The following is an 18933-nucleotide window of genomic DNA, read 5'->3' on the forward strand; positions in this document are numbered from 1 at the left end:
AAAACTTAGGGCTAAACGTTAATTAATGAACTTCTTTTAGTCAGATAATTCTTATCAAATTATTTGTATAACACTATCAAATTCATATAATCCATTAATTACGTAATTGTTCATATGTTATTGATACGCCCTGCCTATTATAATGCAGTGGCACTCAGGTTTTTTAAAAAATCCAAAAATTCTGAGTGGCACTACAATTGCGTTCGTCTCCTTGAGACATAAGATGTTAAGTCTAGTTTACCAAGTAATTTCAGTAGCTACGGCGCCTTTCTGAGCGAAACACATTAATGCCTACAAATCACTACTTCACGGCAGAAAAAGGCACCGTCGTGGTACCCTTAATCTAGCCGGCCTGTGCAAAGGAGCCACTGGTATATCCTCGCAGGTATCTATTCGGAAATCATCGACTAGTGCTGAAAGAAACTTGTTGTGTGTCTGATATAAGTTTCTAAATTCTAAAACTCTCTTAAAAATTCCGCGGAATGGGAAAAAATGAACCTTATCTAATTCACGGCAGAAATAAGCGCCACGCCGTTGTGTCTTTTCCTTTCAATAATTTATTCATTAGTCTAATAGAGCTACTACGTATAGCACTCTCTCCGCTATTCAGCAGTGCATAAGCATTACTCATCTGAAGACCACGGATGTATACAAACGCACAATATCTATATAAAGTTCATCTAACTTTCTATATATTCTTATTCCAGGTCAAAGATGACGACCGAATATAATAATCACTCACCCCGGGAACCTCCTCCGCATCCTGGTCTTCAACAGTCTTTCGACCCAGCCGCAAGCCAGACCACAGTGAATGAACCAGTCATCAACATCATCGGCAGAACGTTGGCACCAAATGAAAGAATAATAGTATGTGGGTCTTGCTGGCAATATATCAATATTCGCCCCAGGTACGTCAACATACGAATCTATTATAAAAAAACATATTTTTAAAGTATAAAAATTTGTTTCAGCTTGAACACTAAATTTTTATTTAAATTATCAAAAATAAATCATGAACTTTATATATTGTTCACTAAAGGGCGATTAATTCACAATATTTGTTGTGATATTTCGTGTTATTTCAAATTATGAACTGAACATTCATTGGCAAAATAACCAATAGCGACTAAAGATGAGAATCGAAAAAGTTTCAAAATTTACATCAATGAGGATGAGTTTTGAAAATATAAAGTTTGAAATTGTAGATATTAATTATTATTGTTTTGAGGTTATGACAAATAATATTTAGAAATTGAGATGGTGCAATATACCCCTATTCTACATAATATGTGCATGGACGACGGCACCGTGCAATGCGGCACCTCTAATAGGTTTCCTTATAATATCGTGATACGTATCAAAAGCCTATCATATTATAATATATTCTAATAGTTTGTTAATTTATGTATACTTATTCGTTGATTAGTTCTTATGCCTGATATTATATTTTATCGGGCTCCCTAATGAACTCTTTGATATTTCTGGCAAAAATGAACGCATATTCATCGTTTGAAAGCAATGACGTTCTATCTACATATTAGGGGTTAAAGTATTAAATTGCCGATTTGTAGTGAAAATTGAAAATATTTTTTTTTTATTAGACATATTTATTTAAGATCATTTATGCCTTTACGATAGAACTGTGGTGATGTAGATTCAAAAAACTGTATGTAAGCATTTTGTACCGTCACACGAGAAAACTTTTTATCATGTAGTAAATGGACCAATTCACAAAAAAAATGGTTGTCCGTTGGAGCAAGGTCTAACGAATACGAGGGTGACGAATGGTTTCCAATTACAGTTCCTGTAGAGTTAAAACGGTTTCTCATGCTGCATGAGGTCTCGCAATTAGACCTGGGGTCAGCTATAGCATTTTTGGGTTACGGTTATCGTAAGGAATCCACTTTTCATCGCAGGTCACAATTCGATCCGATATTCCTTCATTACTGTATCGATTCAACAAAGCAACAAAATTTCAACACGCGTTTCTTTCTGCAAATCAGTTAGATCGTGAGGCACCCATTTTTCATATTTTTTATGTCATTGATTGTCATTGTCAATGTATGTTGGTAAGGAAACGTTAAACCATGCTGCTAGTTTTTGGTTAGTTTAGCTCGGATCGACTTCCACCATCTCTTTCAATTCATCGCTATTCACCTGTTTGGGTGGTCTTGGAAGACCGCCCAACGAACGCACCACGTCCTTCAAAATCAAAAAATCTAAATCTAAACGTTTATTGAACTCATAACATTGATTTACAATGGCTTAAGTTCAGTCATACACTAAATTTCATAATAATAACTAAATAATATCAAACAGATAAAATTAAAATCAAACAATTAAAATAAGTAATATAAATAACATCAAACAATTAAAATCACATAAAACAAAACACACTTAAGTAGATCAATTCAATTCCAGGCTGCTTTATCATTTAAATAATCTTGGATATTGTAATAGCCTTTGCTGCTTAATTTACTTTTTGTGAAGGATTTGAATTTATTTATAGACATATTTGCTATATGTTCGGGGAGTTTAATATAGAAGCGAACACACTGACACCTAAAAGAATTACTGACTTTATGGAGTCTTGTGGCAGGCATGGCAAATCTACCCTTATTTCTAGTATTAATACTATGTAAGTCACTTAGTTTTGTGAACTTATTTTTATTCTTTTGTACAAACATCAAATTCTCGTAAATATATTGTGAGGCCACTGTCATAATACCTATTTCTTTAAACTTATTCTTTAACGCAATTCTAGATCCCATGTTATAAATGGCTCTAGCGGCTCTCTTCTGCAGCACAAATATCGTATTGATCTCAGCAGCATTACCCCATAAAAGGATACCATAGCTCATAATGCTGTGGAAGTAACTAAAATATACTATTCTGGCCGTATCTATGTCAGTCAGTTCTCTTATCTTCTTAACCGCATATGCTGCAGAGCTTAATCTGTTTGCTAAGGCAGATATATGATCACCCCACTGAAGCTTCTCATCTAGAGTTATACCCAAGAACACTGTCTTATTTAAAAGATCCAACATTTCTCCATTTAATTTAATATGTGTGTTAATCTTTTTTACATTTGGTAATACGAATCTTATGCATTTCGTTTTCTTACCACTCAAAAGAAGATTGTTTACTTTGAGCCATTGTTCTACCTTATAAATAGCATTATTTACATGTTCAATAGTAGTTGCATGTCGATTAACTTTAAATAATAGTGATGTATCATCCGCAAACAATCCTTTATCATGTGTGTTCTTTATAAGATAGAGTAGGTCATTGATATAAACTAAAAACAGAAATGGTCCGAGAATTGAACCCTGCGCGACACCCATTCCTAACACGGAGCCTGAAGACCTTACACTATTAACTTCAACATACTATATCCTGTTATTCAAATATGAGATTAATAAATTTAATGCACTTCCTCTTATGCCATAGTGTTGCAATTTCCTGATTAGAATTTCATGTTGGACGCAATCAGACGCTTTGGAAGGTCGCAAAAGATTCCTAAAGAATCTTGTGAATCCTCCCAAGCACTAAAAATGTGTTCCATTAATGCAACACCTGCGTCAACAGTTGAACGTCCCCGAGTGAATCCAAATTGTTTATCATGTATAATTTTATTTTTGTTAAAATGAGCGCATAGTTGACACAGTATTAGTTTTTCAAATATTTTACTCAGGGTAGGCAAAATTGAAATAGGCCTTTAATTAGAGGGATCTAATGAGCAACCCGACTTGAATAAAGGTATTATTTTGCTATGCTTCATGAGGTCTGGAAATGTGGCACAGACTATACATTTGTTAAATATTAGGGCTAGATCAGGTGCTATTATATCAATCAGAGAGCCTATTACTTTAACAGATATACCCCAGAGGTCAGCTGTCTTTTTAACATTAATCTCTTTAAATGACTTTATAATATCCGAGATATTAATAAACTTAAATTGGAAATTATTTGAACATTTAGTAACATTTGCAGAAAGTAATGATATTGCCCTGGTTGGACATAAGTTTAAATGTTTAGTGGTAGATATGGGAACATTGGTAAAGAAATTTTCAAAAGCTCTAGCAACATCTAAGTTTGAGTTTACAATTACATTATTAATATTTAGATTAAAATTAGAGTTTTGGTCTTTTGTTTTACCAGTTTCATGATTAATAATTTTCCAAGTAGTTTTGATTTTATCGTTAGAATGTCTTATTTTATTTCTTAAGTATAAAGATTTTGCTGCTTGACAAACATGTTTAAATGTTTTTGAATATTTTTTTACATATTCCAGAAAGAGTGGATTATGGTTGAAAGTTTTTTCATCATAGAGGCTATAGAGCCTCATTCTACTCTTATGAATTCCAGTTGTAGCCCATTCGCTAAATTTGGTATTAGTATTAATTGCAATGGTCTTCTATCTAAATAGTTTTTTAAATTCAGTATTAAATAAATTAAAAAAATTATTATATAAAACATTGGGGTTATTTTCCTCTAAAGGCACTACATGCAATTTATTAAATAGGTAAGATTTAAACAAATTCAGACGGCCCTGTGTAATTGGTACAACAGTGATGTCTTTAGTTATAGTTTTCTTTCACGTTCTTCACGTTCTTCAAATGAAATTTCCATCAAGGAAGCGTTTTAACATTGTTTTGATATTGCAAACTGTTTATGCCGTGTTAGTTCCGCGTCGATACTCGTATTTAAAAACCACTCGTATTTTCGAAGTATCCATCTTTCCTGTCTAAGCTGAATAAAAAAAAACAACTGAACGTCGATAATCGAACGTTGAATTTTTTAAAAGCTGAAGTAAAAATGTTGTGATACTGGGCGCCTGTGAAGACGTATCATTAGCTAGTGATAATTGCTACTTATTTACACCGCAAATCTGTAAAAGCTAACTTTTTTGAGGTTTTCCGTACATGAGATAGTGAAAGAGAATTGGCGCCAGTTGGTCGCAAGAGAGAGAGAGTAGTGAAGAATTTTAGAAACCAAATGAGTCGAATGTCATTTGCTCGAATCATTTCACTGAAGGATTTAAGCGTTTAAAAATTACGCCCTTATAATTTATGACTGTGATTTTTGATAGCAAAAATTGAAAAAATCTCTGAATGAACAGATCCTGATCAAAAATAGGAACAGACTGACATACGTAAAATTATAGCAACCCCCTTTTTTTTCTGGGCTTAAAAAATTACTTAACTGCTACTCCACTGATGTCACTGTCCAACTCGGGCTCTAAATTCAACATACGCAGCTTAAACCGAAAAAATGTTTTCATTGCTGCCTATTGACCAATAAAATTTTAAAGAACTGATTTACTCCAGTAGAAATGTATAGATATGGCAGACGAAGCTTATTATGGTGTCATATGTGGCTTAAGTTAAGTGGACTTGGTCTTGAAGTGAACTTATATTATTATGTATAATTAAATAAATAATACTTTAATGATATATTACCTTAAATAATAAAATAATACATTTCTCATTGCAGTGCTAAAAAGGGCAATAATAGTAATCTATCCCAGGAATCGTATCCTGATCCTCAGCAGCCTTCCGATCCGGGTCAGCCCCAAGTAAAGGTACCCCATGGACTGACTGAAATACCAACCATTAACATAAACAGCAACACATTAGGATCCAACTCTCAAATTATAGTCTGCTACACTTGCAGTGAACATAAAAGTAGACGATTCGAGACGAAAAATTTCACGAGAACTTCATGTTTCATTGGGTAAGTACTCTTATGGAGTATCGTACAATGCGTAACAGAATAAGTCAAATGATATTTTTATGCATAGTTTGACATTCCAGTGCCTTTGCAGAGGATACCGGCTAGATTACGGGTACCACAATGGCGCCTTTTTCTGCCGTGAAGCAGTAATGTGTTAGCATTACTGTGTTTTGGTCCGAAAGGCGCCGTAGCTAGTGAAATTACTGGGCAAATGAGACTTGATAAATAATGTCTCAAGGTGAAGAGCGCAGTTGTAGTGCCCAGTCAGAATTTTTAGGTATTTCAAGAATCCTGAGCAGCACTGCATTGTAATGGGCAGGGCGTATCAATTACCAACAGCTGAACGTCCTGCTCGTCTCTACCCATATTTTTTTTTAAATTCAGTACTACATCAGATGATGTGCTTGTCCATTTAACTTTTTTAGAATACGATACTATTTCTTATAAATCCATTATTTTAGTCACAGAAGAAAGCTCGTTGCAAAAGAGTTATCATTAAGTTCGCTGTATACATAGTGTAATGTCGATACCCATATCGTATCATCCTGGACATACAGCACAAGGTTATTATTTCATAGTTTGGTTGTAGATAGAAACATGTTCAAGAATATATTTTTTAGACGTACAGATCAACTATAGGCGACATTATTGTTTGAATGCAATTATGTTTATATACGAACAGACTGGGAAAGGAGCGAACACTCAGACTATTTAATTAAATATTTATATAGTATGATATTACTTTATAGTATACATATTTTTATATTTAAAAATACCCGCTGAGTCTCTTGCGCCCGTTCTTCTCAGGTCTCGGGCACAATATTTTAAATTGGTGGTAGATTTAATATGTTCAAGTGATTTTAAATTCAGGCTTCGAATTTGATCCACAACGAAGTTATAGGGGGTCGAAAATTGGGGGCTGGCAACGCTCCTGTGATTCCTCTGTTGTTGCAAGAGAATGTGGGCGGCGGTGATCACTTATCACCAGGTGACCCGTACGCTCGGTTGTCCTCCTTTTCCATCAACAAAAAATGTCCTGAATTGCTTCGAGAAAAGGATGGTACAGCCATTCCATTGTACTAAAGATATTACTAAAAAGTATGATAATCCCAGTCAGTCAGAATTAAAAGTGTTACCATAATCATCTCACAGACTGCCTAGCCATCTTCTATTCCACCTTTTTCTCCATTACAGCAATCAGTTTTATAAACTACACCTTGTCCATGGCTAGGCGGAATAGTTCTTGGACTGTCTTGATGACAGGATCCAATCCCTTATTATCTTTTTGCCTCTCCTTAATTTCACTCAATTTCCCTCGAAACTTTTTCTTCCCGGAGCATTTATAATCTTTAGCACCTCTTCTGACCTGACCATCCATATCAGCACCAATTTTTTACTCAAATCCTACCCTTCTTAAACCCTAAGCTTCGTCAAAACCTTTCCTAAAATCTAATGGCTAGTTATACTAACTTGTGATTCTCAATTTTTTGTTGCATTGTAATGATTTAAAAAAAATACAACATTATAATTTTTCAATTTGAAATTCTGGAATCTGAGTAGCAGGAAAACAACAAATGTATAAATATACTACCTAACATTGTAATCCAATTGCAGATCAGAAAAGGCCACTGAATATTACAATTTCTAATCCCAGCACCAGCTTCCACCGTACCCTGGTCTTCAACTGCCTTCTGATCAACTCAATAGCCAGTCGCAAGTTAAAGTACAGCCTGGTCTAACTGGATGCCCTGTCATTAACATCAACAGCAACACACTACAACCCAACGCTGAAATAATAGTGAAGAGAAAGGGTACTGTAAGAACTTCATTTTTATTTGGGTAAGTAGTAGATGAGTTTAATGAGATAAAATTCAACGGATAATTTCAGTATCACATAGGTAAGGGGCTACAATTTCCGCAATTAGACCGCTAAGTTGGGTCCATTTTGCGTGCAGTGTTGGCCTGTCATTCCAACCAGCCCAGGTCCTTCCAGAAGTTCAGAACACTCCTCCATTAAAAATATATATGTATATACATTTGCATATTCTTGGTTTACTCCCAGGTATAAACTTATGCTAATTTAATTTGTAAGGCCAATTATGTCAAATTACTTTTAATTATGGAAGTTAGTAAAATAAGTATAGTAAGTAGAGGTCCTGCTTTGTGTAAGATTGATTCTTAACTTACTACTTAATACTTAATATGTTTTATTAGGAAGACCACAATATGTTTAAATTTTTATATGAAATTAAGAAATTTTTCTTTTATCATCCACATGACAGTATACAACGAAGAAGTGTACCAACAATACTGGTAGAACTTCCACTGTGGGTCTTATCCGTTGGCCGAAATAGTTGCCAGCGCTTTGGTTTCCAGTAGCTCATTTGAGACGTATGGATAAGCATAGCTTCATTAAGTAGTAATTAAATATTTTATCCTGATTTTTTCTGCCTTATTTTACAAGCTCTTAATTTATAGCTTAATTTTATTTTATTTTCTACAATGATGAAAGAGGGAAGCACGTATGCACATTCAGAACCGACGAAAACTCCAATCGCTTAATATTCTAATTGTAGATCAAAAATGGAGACTAAATCATCTGCCACGAGTCTGCCACAGGTAAAATCACCGCATGAACTGACTGGAGTACCTGTCATCAACATTATAAGCAACACGTTGGGAACCAACTGTAAAATAACAGTCGGCTGTCTTTGCCTCGAACATATCAGTACTCGAGTGGATAGCAAACCTTCAGTGAGGATTGCCTCAGGTTTACTTGGGTAAGTAAAATGAAAAAAGGGAATTACCGACTGAGAATTTTGGATTTCTCATGAATCCTGAGCACTATATTGTGATGAGCAGGGCTTATCTCATACCATCAGGCGAACAAATTGATCACCTCATTTTCAATTCAAAGGTTTTTTTATATAAATTGGGGTATACGGGCAAGAGACTCACGTGATGGGAAGTGGTAAGGCTTGCCTGGCCATGGAAATCAAGGGGTCAAGCGGTACTTCGTTGAGAGTATGTAGTATGCTTGAAGTTCACAGAGTCGTAACAATTTTGGAATCGGTAGCTGGTAATTGATTTCACAAAATTGCTGTGTGAGGCAAGAAGAGTCTCGAAAAAAACATGATATTGCGAACTGTTTATGTCGCGTTAGTTCCGCGTCGATACAAAAAACACTCGTATTTTCGAAGTATCCATCTTTTCTGTCTAAGCTAAATAAAAAAAACAACTGAAAGTCGATAATCGAACGTTGCATTTTTTAAAAGCTGAAGTAGAAATGTAGTGATACTGGGCGCCTGTGAAGACGTATCGTTACCTAGTGATAATTGCTACTTATTTACACTGCAAATCTATAAAAGCTAACCTATTTCAGGTTTTCCGTACATGAGATAGTGAAAGAGAATTGGCGCCAGTTGGTCGCAAGAGAGAGAGAGTAGTGAAGAATTTTACAACCAAATGAGTCGAATGTCATTTGCTTGAATAATTTCCTCTTAATCTTAACCCTTATAGCAAACCCCTTTTTCATCTGGGCTTAAAAAATTACTTAACTGCTACTCCACTGATGTCACTGTCCAACTCGGGCTCTAAATTCAACATACGCAGCTTAAACCCAAAAAATGTTTTCATTGCTGCCTATTGACCAATAAAATTTTAAAGAACTGGTTTACTCCAGTAGAAATGTATAGATATATACATTTCTACTGGAGTAAACAGACAGGCTTATTGGCAGACGAAGCTTATTATGGTGTCATTTATGGCTTAAGTAAAGTGGACTTGGTCTTGCAGTGAACTTATATTATGTATAATTAAATAAATAATACTTTAATGATATATTACCTAAAATAATAAAATAATACATTTCTCATTGCAGTGCTAAGAAGGGCAATAATAGTAATCTATCCCAGGAATCGTATGATGATCCTCAGCAGCCTTCCGATCCGGGTCAGCCCCAAGTAAAGGTACCCCATGGACTGACTGATATACCTACCATTAACATCAACAGCAACACAGTAGGATCCAACTCTCAAATTTTAGTCTGCTACACTTGCAGCGAACATAAAAGTACACGATTCGAGACGAAACATTTCACGAAAACTTCATGTTTCATTGGGTAAGTACTATTAAGGAGTATCGTACAATGCGTAACAGAATAAGCCAAAAGATATTTTTATGCTTGGTTTGACATTCCGGTGGGAGGCTCCTTTGCACAGGATGCCGGCTAGATTATGGGTACCACAACAGCGCCTTTTTCTGCCGTGAAGCAGTAATGTGTTAGCATTACTGTCTGGGGCACAAAATTTTAAATGGGTGGTAGATTCATTATGTTCAAGTGATTTTAAATTCAGGCTTCTAATTTTATCCACAACGTAGTTATAGGGGGTCGAAAATAGGGGGCTGGCAACGCTCCTGTGATTCCTCTGGTGTTGCAAGAGAATGTGGGCGCCGGTGATCACTTAACACCAGGTGACCCGTACGCTCGGTTGTCCTCCTTCTCCATCAACAAAAAATGTACTGAATTGTTTCGAGAAAAGGATGGTACAGCGATTCCGCTGTACTAAAGATATTATTAAAAAATATTATAATCCCAATCAGTCAGAATTCAAAGTGTTACCACTATCATCTCACAGACTGCCTAAACATCTTCTTTTCCACCTTTTTCTCCATTACTGTAGGTCAGCAATCAGTTTTATAAACTACGCCTTGTCCATGGCTAGGCGGAATAGTTCTTGGACTGTCTTGATGCCAGTCCACTCCCTTATTATTTTTTTGCCTCTCCTTAATTTCACTTAATTTCCCTCGAAACTTTTGCTTCCCGGAGCATTTATAATATTTAGCACCTCCTTTGACCTGACCATCCATATCAGCACCAATTTTTTACTCAAATCCTACCCTTCTTAAGCCCTAAGCTTCGTCAAAACCCTTCCTAAAATCTAATGGCTAGTTATACTAACTTGTGATTTTCAATTTTATTGTTGCATTGCCATGATTTTAAAAAAATACAACATTATAATTTTTCAATTTGAAATTCTCGAATCTGAGTAGCAGGAAAACTTCAAATGTATAAATATACTACCTAACATTGTATTCCAATTGCAGATCAGAAAAGGCCACTGAATATTACAATTACTCATCCCAGCACCAGCTTCCACCGTACCCTAGTCTTCAACTGCCTTCTGATCAACTCAATAGCCAGTCGCAAGTTAAAGTACAGCCTGGTCTAACTGGAGGCAATGTCATTACAATCAACAGCAACACATTACAACCTGACGCTCAAATAATAGTGAAAAGAAAGGGTACTGTAAGAACTTCATTTTTATTTGGGTAAGTAGTAGATAAGTTTAATAAGATAAAGTTCAATGGATATTTTTATCATCACATTGGTAAGGGGCTCCTGTCATTTTGCGTGTAGTGTTGGCCTATCATTCCAACCAGCCCAGGTCTTTCCAGAAGTTCAGAACACTCCTGGGGTGTTCGCGGACTTCTTGGAGCAACCTTGTATTTACTAAGGTTTTGCCCATTGGTTGGCTACCCCAGCACATTCTTGGATTACATAAGTCACTTTATTATCACATATTTTAAATTTTAATTATGTTTAAGAAGTTTAGAAGTCCAACTTCATGTCATTGGGCTCCAAATTTAGTATAAAAATTAACACAAATCAAGACTTAAGCCTTATAATTAAAAAAAACATATACATACATTTGCATATTCTTGGTTTACTCCCTGGTAGAAACTTATGCTACTTTAATTGGTAAGGCCAATTATGTCAAATTACTGCTAATTATGAAAGTTAGTAAAATAAGTATAGTAAGTAGAATTCCTGCTTTGTGTAAGATTGATTCTTTCACTTAATATGTTTTATTAGGACCGCAACAATATGTTTAAATATTATATAAAATTAAGAAATTATTATTTTATCAAATACATGGCAGTATACAACGAAGAAGTGTACCAACAATACTGGTAGAACTTCCACTGTGGGTCTGATCCATTGGCCGAAATAGTTGCCAGCGCTTTGGTTTCCAGTAGCTCTTTTGAAACGCATGGATAAGTAAAGCTTCATTAAGAAGTAATTACATATTTCATCCGGATTTTTTCTGCCCAATTTTACAAGCTCTTAATTCGTAGCTCAATTTAATTTAATTTTCTATAATGATGAAAGAGGGAAGCACGTGCTCACATTCAAAACCGACGAAAACTTCACTCGCTTAATATTCTAATTGTAGATCAAAAATGGAGACTAAATCATCTGCCACGAGTCTGCCACAGGTGAAGTCACCGCATGGACTGAATGGAGTACCTGTCATCAACATTATAAGCAACACGTTGGGAACCAACTGTAAAATAACAGTCGGCTGTCTTTGCCTCGAACATATCAGTACTCGAGTGGATAGCAAACCTTCAGTAAGGATTGTCTCAGGTTTACTTGGGTAAGTAAAATGAAAAAAAGGGAAATACCGACTGTGAATTTTGGGTTTCTCACGAATCCTGAGCACTTTATTGTGATGAGCAGGGCTTATCTCTTACTATCAGGCAAACAGCTTGATAACCTCATAATATTTTTTCATCCAAAAGTGGGCTTTACAAGCATCCTACAAAGCGTAATAAGGCAAGAATTTTTCAAAGGAATTTTTATATAAATGGGAGCAAATGGGCAATAGACTTACGTGATGGGAAGTTGTAAAGCAACCACCCAAGGACATCAAGGGGTCAAGATATGCGTAGCGCGCCTATTAGGTTGGAGTATGCTGTATGCTTATAGTTCCAAGAGTTGTATCTGTTCGAGAAAACTGCAGCCGGTTATTGATTCCATAAAGTCACTGTGTGAGGCAAGAAGATTCTTGAAAAAAACATGTAGAAAACGTTATAGAATAATAGGCGTCAACATAATGAGGATAAATGCATCGGAAGACGCAGTGTTGATAGGCCCCCCACGACATGCACCAACAATCTGGTCAAGATCGCCGGAATGCGTTGGTTGAGTGCAGCGTAGGACCGATCATCATGGAATTCTTTTGGGGAGTTTCCAATTGATGATGATAGTTGCAGACGGTGGCTTGAAGTGAAGTACTGTCTCGACTTACCTACTGTGTCCACTAAGCCTTTTTCTTAAAACTTTTAATACACCTAAAAAATTGCGTCTAGCAGTATATATTATAATTGAATTCAATGAAGCGAAAACTCGCTAGGATTCCATTCAAAGTTTTAGGACAAAATGTTGTCATTTTTGTTCTAATAAAGACAAAATCTTTATATTATAATAAAATTTATTTGAAGTATTATTATTATGATTGCAGATCAAAAATGAGCAATGATTCTTACAATAACCCCTACCAAAAACTGACTGAAAAACCTATCGTTAACATCCATAGCAACACAATGGGACCCAACTCTCAAATAAAAGTCTGCGGCTATAATGGCATCCATATCATACAGGTGGACGGGAAACCTTCCAAGACTACTTATTTCTTTGCCATTTTTTCATGTTTAATTGGGTAAGTAGTATTTCAGATATTTCTCCAATGCTCCGCCAACTTGCTTAGACTTGGTGAAGGAGTTCGCTCACGAACATCAATTAGACCTATTCTTAGTGCAAGAGACATTTCTAAAACCACGTATACGCGATCCGCGTATCGCTAATTATAACTTAGTCAGGAATGATCGCACCACCCGTATGGGTGGTACCCTCATTTATTTTATAAGGTCTCTACACTGTATACCTATCGATCCTCCGGTCCTCACTAACATCGAGGCCCCTGCCATCCGCGTCAATATAGCGAATCACCAGCCGATCACTGTTATATCAGCTTATCTTCCGCTTAAAAAACAAATATTAGACACAGATATCAATGCATTACTCGTCCACGGGGCCGCAGTCATAGTCGATCTTAACACTCCAGCTGGAGCAGTAGAGCCACAAATAGAAACGGAATTTTATTAGATTCCCTTACAGACACGCTGAACTTTTCAGTAATAGCACCTGACGAACCAACACGATATCCGGATATGGTCGCGCACCGACCCGACATACTAGACGTTGCGTTACTTAAAAACGTAACGCTCAATGTAAATTCAATCGAAGTTTTTCACGAATTAGAGTCAGACCACCGGCCCGTCGTCCTAAATCTAGGCCCACCGGTTAACTTTCAACCACCGACGAAAACAGTGATCAACTAGCAACGGCTGGAAAAGGATCTCGAGACTATCAAGTCCGACGACCTTGACCTTATACCGGACGTCATCGACTCGATTGACATGGCTCACAGTGCTATCTCTCATGTGACGTCACACATCCAGAACAGGATCAAGACCTGCTCCAGGCAGGTCCCGACGATGCAACCGCATCGCCTAAGCCTGCCACCAGAGGTCAGGGACTTACTCACGCAGAAGCACAGAGTTTACGATAGGTATCCGTCGGTCGAGAATAGGCGCCACCTCCGCTAGCTACAGCGGGTGGTACGGGAATGTATCGCGGAACTCCGCGGCGAACGTTGGGACCGCTTGCTCGGCAACCTTAAGCCATCACATGTGGCTTTCTGGAAGCTGCCTCCCGCGTTCAAACAGGAGCCGCCCACTGTCATGCCTCCTTTGGATAGACCGGGACTGCAGCCGGCGCTTGATGACGATGAGAAGGCTGAATGCCTCACCGATAGTCTCGAGAGTCAGTGCTCTCCAAATGCAGCAGCCGACCCGACACACGTTGACGAAGTTGATCGTGAAGTTGAACGTCGCTCCGCTCTAGAGGTGAAACTAATTATTAAGGAGCTTCACTCCGAGAAGGCCTCGGGGCCCGACACTATAAACAATAGGGTTCTTAAAATCCTACCCTCGACTCTTATTACTTTATTGGTTACCATTTTCAATATTCTTTTGTCTTATAGCTCGTTCCCCGAACAATGAAAGGATTCCATTGTTATCGGTATCCCAAAAACCCAATAAACCTAAAGCTAATCCGAGTAGCTATAGGCCTATTAGCTTAATTAACTCGATCGGGAAACTTTACGAAAGATTAATTCTCGCGCGTCTTAATCATTACATCGCGGAGCTTAATCAGAACCGCTCACTCGTGTCCCCAGCAGGCTCACCGACTCGCCGAGTACATTCTCATACGGCGTCAATTTCACGCTACCACGGCAGCCGTGTTTTTCGATGTCGCAAAGGCCTTCGGCAAGGTATGGCACAACGGCTTAGTATTCAAGCTGTATCAACTGGGAGTGCCGGACAGGCTCGTGCGCATCATACGAGCCTACCTCACGGATCGTTCCTTCCGATATCGAGTAGAGGGCTCCTTATCCTCACCCACACCCAGCAGGTCTGGCATACCACAGGGTTCAGTCCTCTCTCCCACTCTTTTCTCGCTCTTCACGAGTGACATTCCCAAGTTTCCGAGTGTCCAGCTCGCTCAGTACGCTGACGATAAGGCACTCTACTTTGGTTCCGCTCTTTTGAACCGCTCAACCTTGAGCAGAAACATTAAAGTGCTTCAAGCCGCCGTCGATGAACTAGGCAACTGGTTCAGAAAATGGCGGATTGAAGTGAACCCCACCAAGAGTGCAGCGGTACTCTTCGGTAACGCGAATAGCATCCGCGCTAAAAAACGATCGACCGACGTTATTAAATTGTATGAAACACCCATACCGTTGGTGAAGGATCACAAATACTTAGGAGTAACGTTCAACAGCAATATGAACTTCAAGAAACATATCGATACGGTATGCAATAGAGCCCGATTTGTCCTCAGTCGCCTTTATCCACTTGTGTGTGGGCGAAGCAAATTTCCGCTCAAACACAAAGTGACGCTGTACAAAACCATCGTAGGGCCCATCTTGTCATACGCAAGGGTCGTGTTCGCGCACACCCGACCGAGCTACTTACGTCGTTTGCAAGTAGTTCAAAATAAATTCACGCACATGGCAACCGGAGCCCCGTGGATCATCCAAAACGATCTTCACCGCGACCTAGAGCTTCCGACGATAGCTCAACACTTTAAAGAGATCTCGCGACGCTTCTTTGACAAGGCGCCTAACCATCCCAACATCTTGGTTAGGAAGGCATGTGGGTACACCCTCCTTCACTATAGTCTCAACCCAATAAGACGTCCCAGGCACGTAACGGTAGACCCTGATCGACGACATCACCATCGCGAACGCGGCACCTGCATAAACACCGACACAGACACGCACACACCGCCTTCGCAGGCGTAGGCGCGGTCAACCGCCGCAAACCACTGGCACTCGTCACTCTGACGATGGCCAGCGGCCCGCAACCTAGATACACCACAAATTCTTTTGATACCCGACGAGACGTTAGTCCTCGTCCTGCAAGCGTTTCACTCCACTCACACTCACTCACGGACTGACTGACGGACTGACATACACCACTTACACAATCACAAACACACTCCACAAACAGACCCAAACACAAACATACATGCACACAAACATATACTCTACTTACATACATACACTCATAAACACATACACACTTTCATACATTACACAAAACATCACCACACTCGCCGGCGAGTGTGTTCTTCTAATCTTTTATCCTTCATCTTCATTTTCATTGTCTCTCCTTCCAACAAGCACACAGCCGGTCCGAGGTTCAAGTCTCTTTAGGAGACGCCCTGTTGTTGCGTAGTCTTTGCGGCCTCCACGGCCCACGTCCTTCTTCGCTGTAGAAGCCAGGGCTAACAGCATAGAGAAGGTTTTAGTCGGTATGGGGTGTCCGCTTACGCGGACACTCGAGTCCGACATATTACTCCCCGTTCCGGGGCGTAAATACGTAACAGTATTTCCTCCTCTCTCAAAAAAAAGCCAGCTTGCTTTTGATATAACTAGAGGGTTATAAGTTGATACACGACTGATAGTACGGTTTCCGCCATGGTCCGTCGGCTGGCAATTTCCTGGTACACTAATTAAGAGTTGGCCTCGATATAGCGAACACCACACACATTCACACATCCATTGGTTGAACTTCTTGACAAATTTCAGAAGTGGACCACCAGCTTGTTTACTGGGTGCAGCATACATATCTACTTTCCCCCGTTTGCTCTTTCCTACATTGCTTCTTCTGTGTATCAATAATATATTGAAGGCCAGCAACATGATATTAATGCAGTTGCTGGCCTTGAGTCTCTCTCGCAAAAGCATCGAAACCCGTGCCGAGAGAAAATTTTGAGAAAGTTATGGAGTGGGCCAAAACAATTCTTATTTATTTTTTTGATTTTATATGTAAAAATAAATATTTATATCTTTTCCAGATGCTGGTCGTGCGCATGTTACCGTAACAACTCTGAACAATATTGTTCTTAATGATATTCACATAATTTTGTTCATATTTTAGGTGTCAAGGGTTACTTTAAGTGCAGACATATGGATGTTTCGGTGTTGCTGATTGCATAACTGGATCAAATTATTAAAGCAATACTCCTCGACAGCTTTATTAACTTCGTATTGGCAATAAATATTTTAATTGGAGCTTTTATAGGTTTTAACCAAACCTCAATTCGAAAATTATTAGCTTTTTCTTCTAAATTATTGATCAAAATCGAGTGCTTTTAACGCATAAAAAAGGTGGAAGGTGCAAACTGCGATAGACTTATTATCATCGCGTAACGTAACATATTATAATCACTGTTTAATTTTAAGTACCTATTGTCACAATACAAGTAAAAGATCAGTTGCGTTCCTCAGTGGTCTCCCTAAAATTTATACCTACGCGACGTCAGTGCGGAACACTCGGGTTAGGCGTAGTAATTTAACGAGGACTGCGGCGACCAGTCTAGAATGCGTACGGCGTGGCACTCAATAGTTTTGTCTTCCTAGATTGCTTAGCGACGGTGTAAGCTCGATCGAGCGCTAAGTATGAAGTAAACGTACTGTCCTATTACTGTTTTTTGCTATTGGTAGCATTTCGATAAAATATTTTATTGCAATAACAAATTATAACATATATATATTGATAAAGTATTACATTTGTAAGAGATACGATTACTAATAGATTGTAATGCTAATTCCTGTAATGTTTTTAAATGTAATATTCATAGCAGTAATCATCTAGGAATGCTGCGGAATTCACAAGTGCGTTTTACTGGTCTTCAAAAATGTCTTACTTATGTTTCGTTCTATATTAAGTCTTACATTATTTATTTGTTTGATTAAATCACTCTTATTTAAACACAAATCACTTTCTTGCCTAGATTTCAATTTTATTTTAAGATTCATGTTTTATCTTGCTTACTTATGGCTGTCTGCTTTGAATTAATTACTGCATGATTCATTTATGTACAATAAACATTCAAGTTAAGCTTACTTAGAATGTTAAGGTGTATTCGTACTTAATTTAACATGTTTAACACATTATATTCTTTCATTTAAAAATCTATGCTACTTATTTTTGTATTACGAGTAGTTGTATATTTTTATATTTTGATACATAGCCATTTGTAATAATTTGAAATAAATAAAAATTTGAGAACTTTGTTTGTTTTACCTTATTACACTTGGAATCAAATATATTTTTTTTATGATGAGAACTCATGAGGTAAGCATGATAAGCTATTGCTATTGTATCAGTTAGTGGTAGCCGTCTGGAAAGGTTTGGAAATAATTTGGTAAATACCTTACCATTTTTACACTGTGGTGAAAGTAGTAGTTTTCACTATAACTTACTTTTCAAATCCTTCTGTAAGGAATTTGACAGAATGTTTACTCCAATTACGGTTAGAGCGCTTTTGCACTACGTCTGATCAGAGTCCGATCCGTATCCTTGAAAATACAGATCTAGAAATCTCGGACCGAATTCAGATATTGCTTACGCACTAGTCCGATCTCTGATCCAATTCCAATTGCAATTCAGGGGACATTTTTTAGCATACGGCATTTTACGCGGAGCCACACCGAAGCATTCACATCGTTGATCATGAGTTCTTTCGGCAATTTCTCGAAGCTTAATTGGGACAATATATATTTACCAAGAGAGATTTAGATGACCAACAATAAATGCAGGTTTTAAGCAGATGTTTGACGCCTGGAAGTGTCACATCACGAGTAAGGTATATTTTGTGATTTGTTCAAAGCATTTGACTCCGACCACCATGAAACTTTACTTCTGAAATTAAAGCATTATGGAAAGAAAAATCAGCCCTAAATCTATTCAAATCAAACTTAAGCGAAAGAGTTCAGA

The 18933-nt window shown here is 37.7% G+C and overlaps 1 protein-coding gene across 6 annotated transcripts in view; it reads left to right on the top strand.

Annotated features, from left to right (window-relative positions):
- The window catches only part of LOC126973797 (uncharacterized), a 106503-nt gene extending 88324 nt beyond the window's left edge, over positions 1-18179 (top strand). For 2 of the 6 annotated variants that reach the window (XM_050821121.1, XM_050821122.1), the window contains exons 5-10: positions 8313-8516; positions 9617-9856; positions 10843-11067; positions 11973-12176; positions 13044-13241; positions 17009-18179. In XM_050821121.1, the coding sequence (XP_050677078.1) occupies positions 8313-8516; positions 9617-9856; positions 10843-11067; positions 11973-12176; positions 13044-13241; positions 17009-17060 (1123 nt within the window). In that variant the 3' untranslated portion in view covers positions 17061-18179. Of the gene's footprint in view, positions 1-707; positions 909-5496; positions 5737-8312; positions 8517-9616; positions 9857-10842; positions 11068-11972; positions 12177-13043; positions 13242-17008 lie in introns of all 6 variants that reach the window. The other 4 variants (XM_050821126.1, XM_050821127.1, XM_050821125.1 and 1 more) reach the window with 3 other exon arrangements.
- The last annotated feature ends 754 nt before the right edge of the window (positions 18180-18933 follow it).

Source organism: Leptidea sinapis, chromosome 30 (genome assembly GCF_905404315.1).
Source record: "Leptidea sinapis chromosome 30, ilLepSina1.1, whole genome shotgun sequence".
In the NCBI taxonomy this organism is placed as follows: Eukaryota; Metazoa; Arthropoda; class Insecta; order Lepidoptera; family Pieridae; genus Leptidea; species Leptidea sinapis.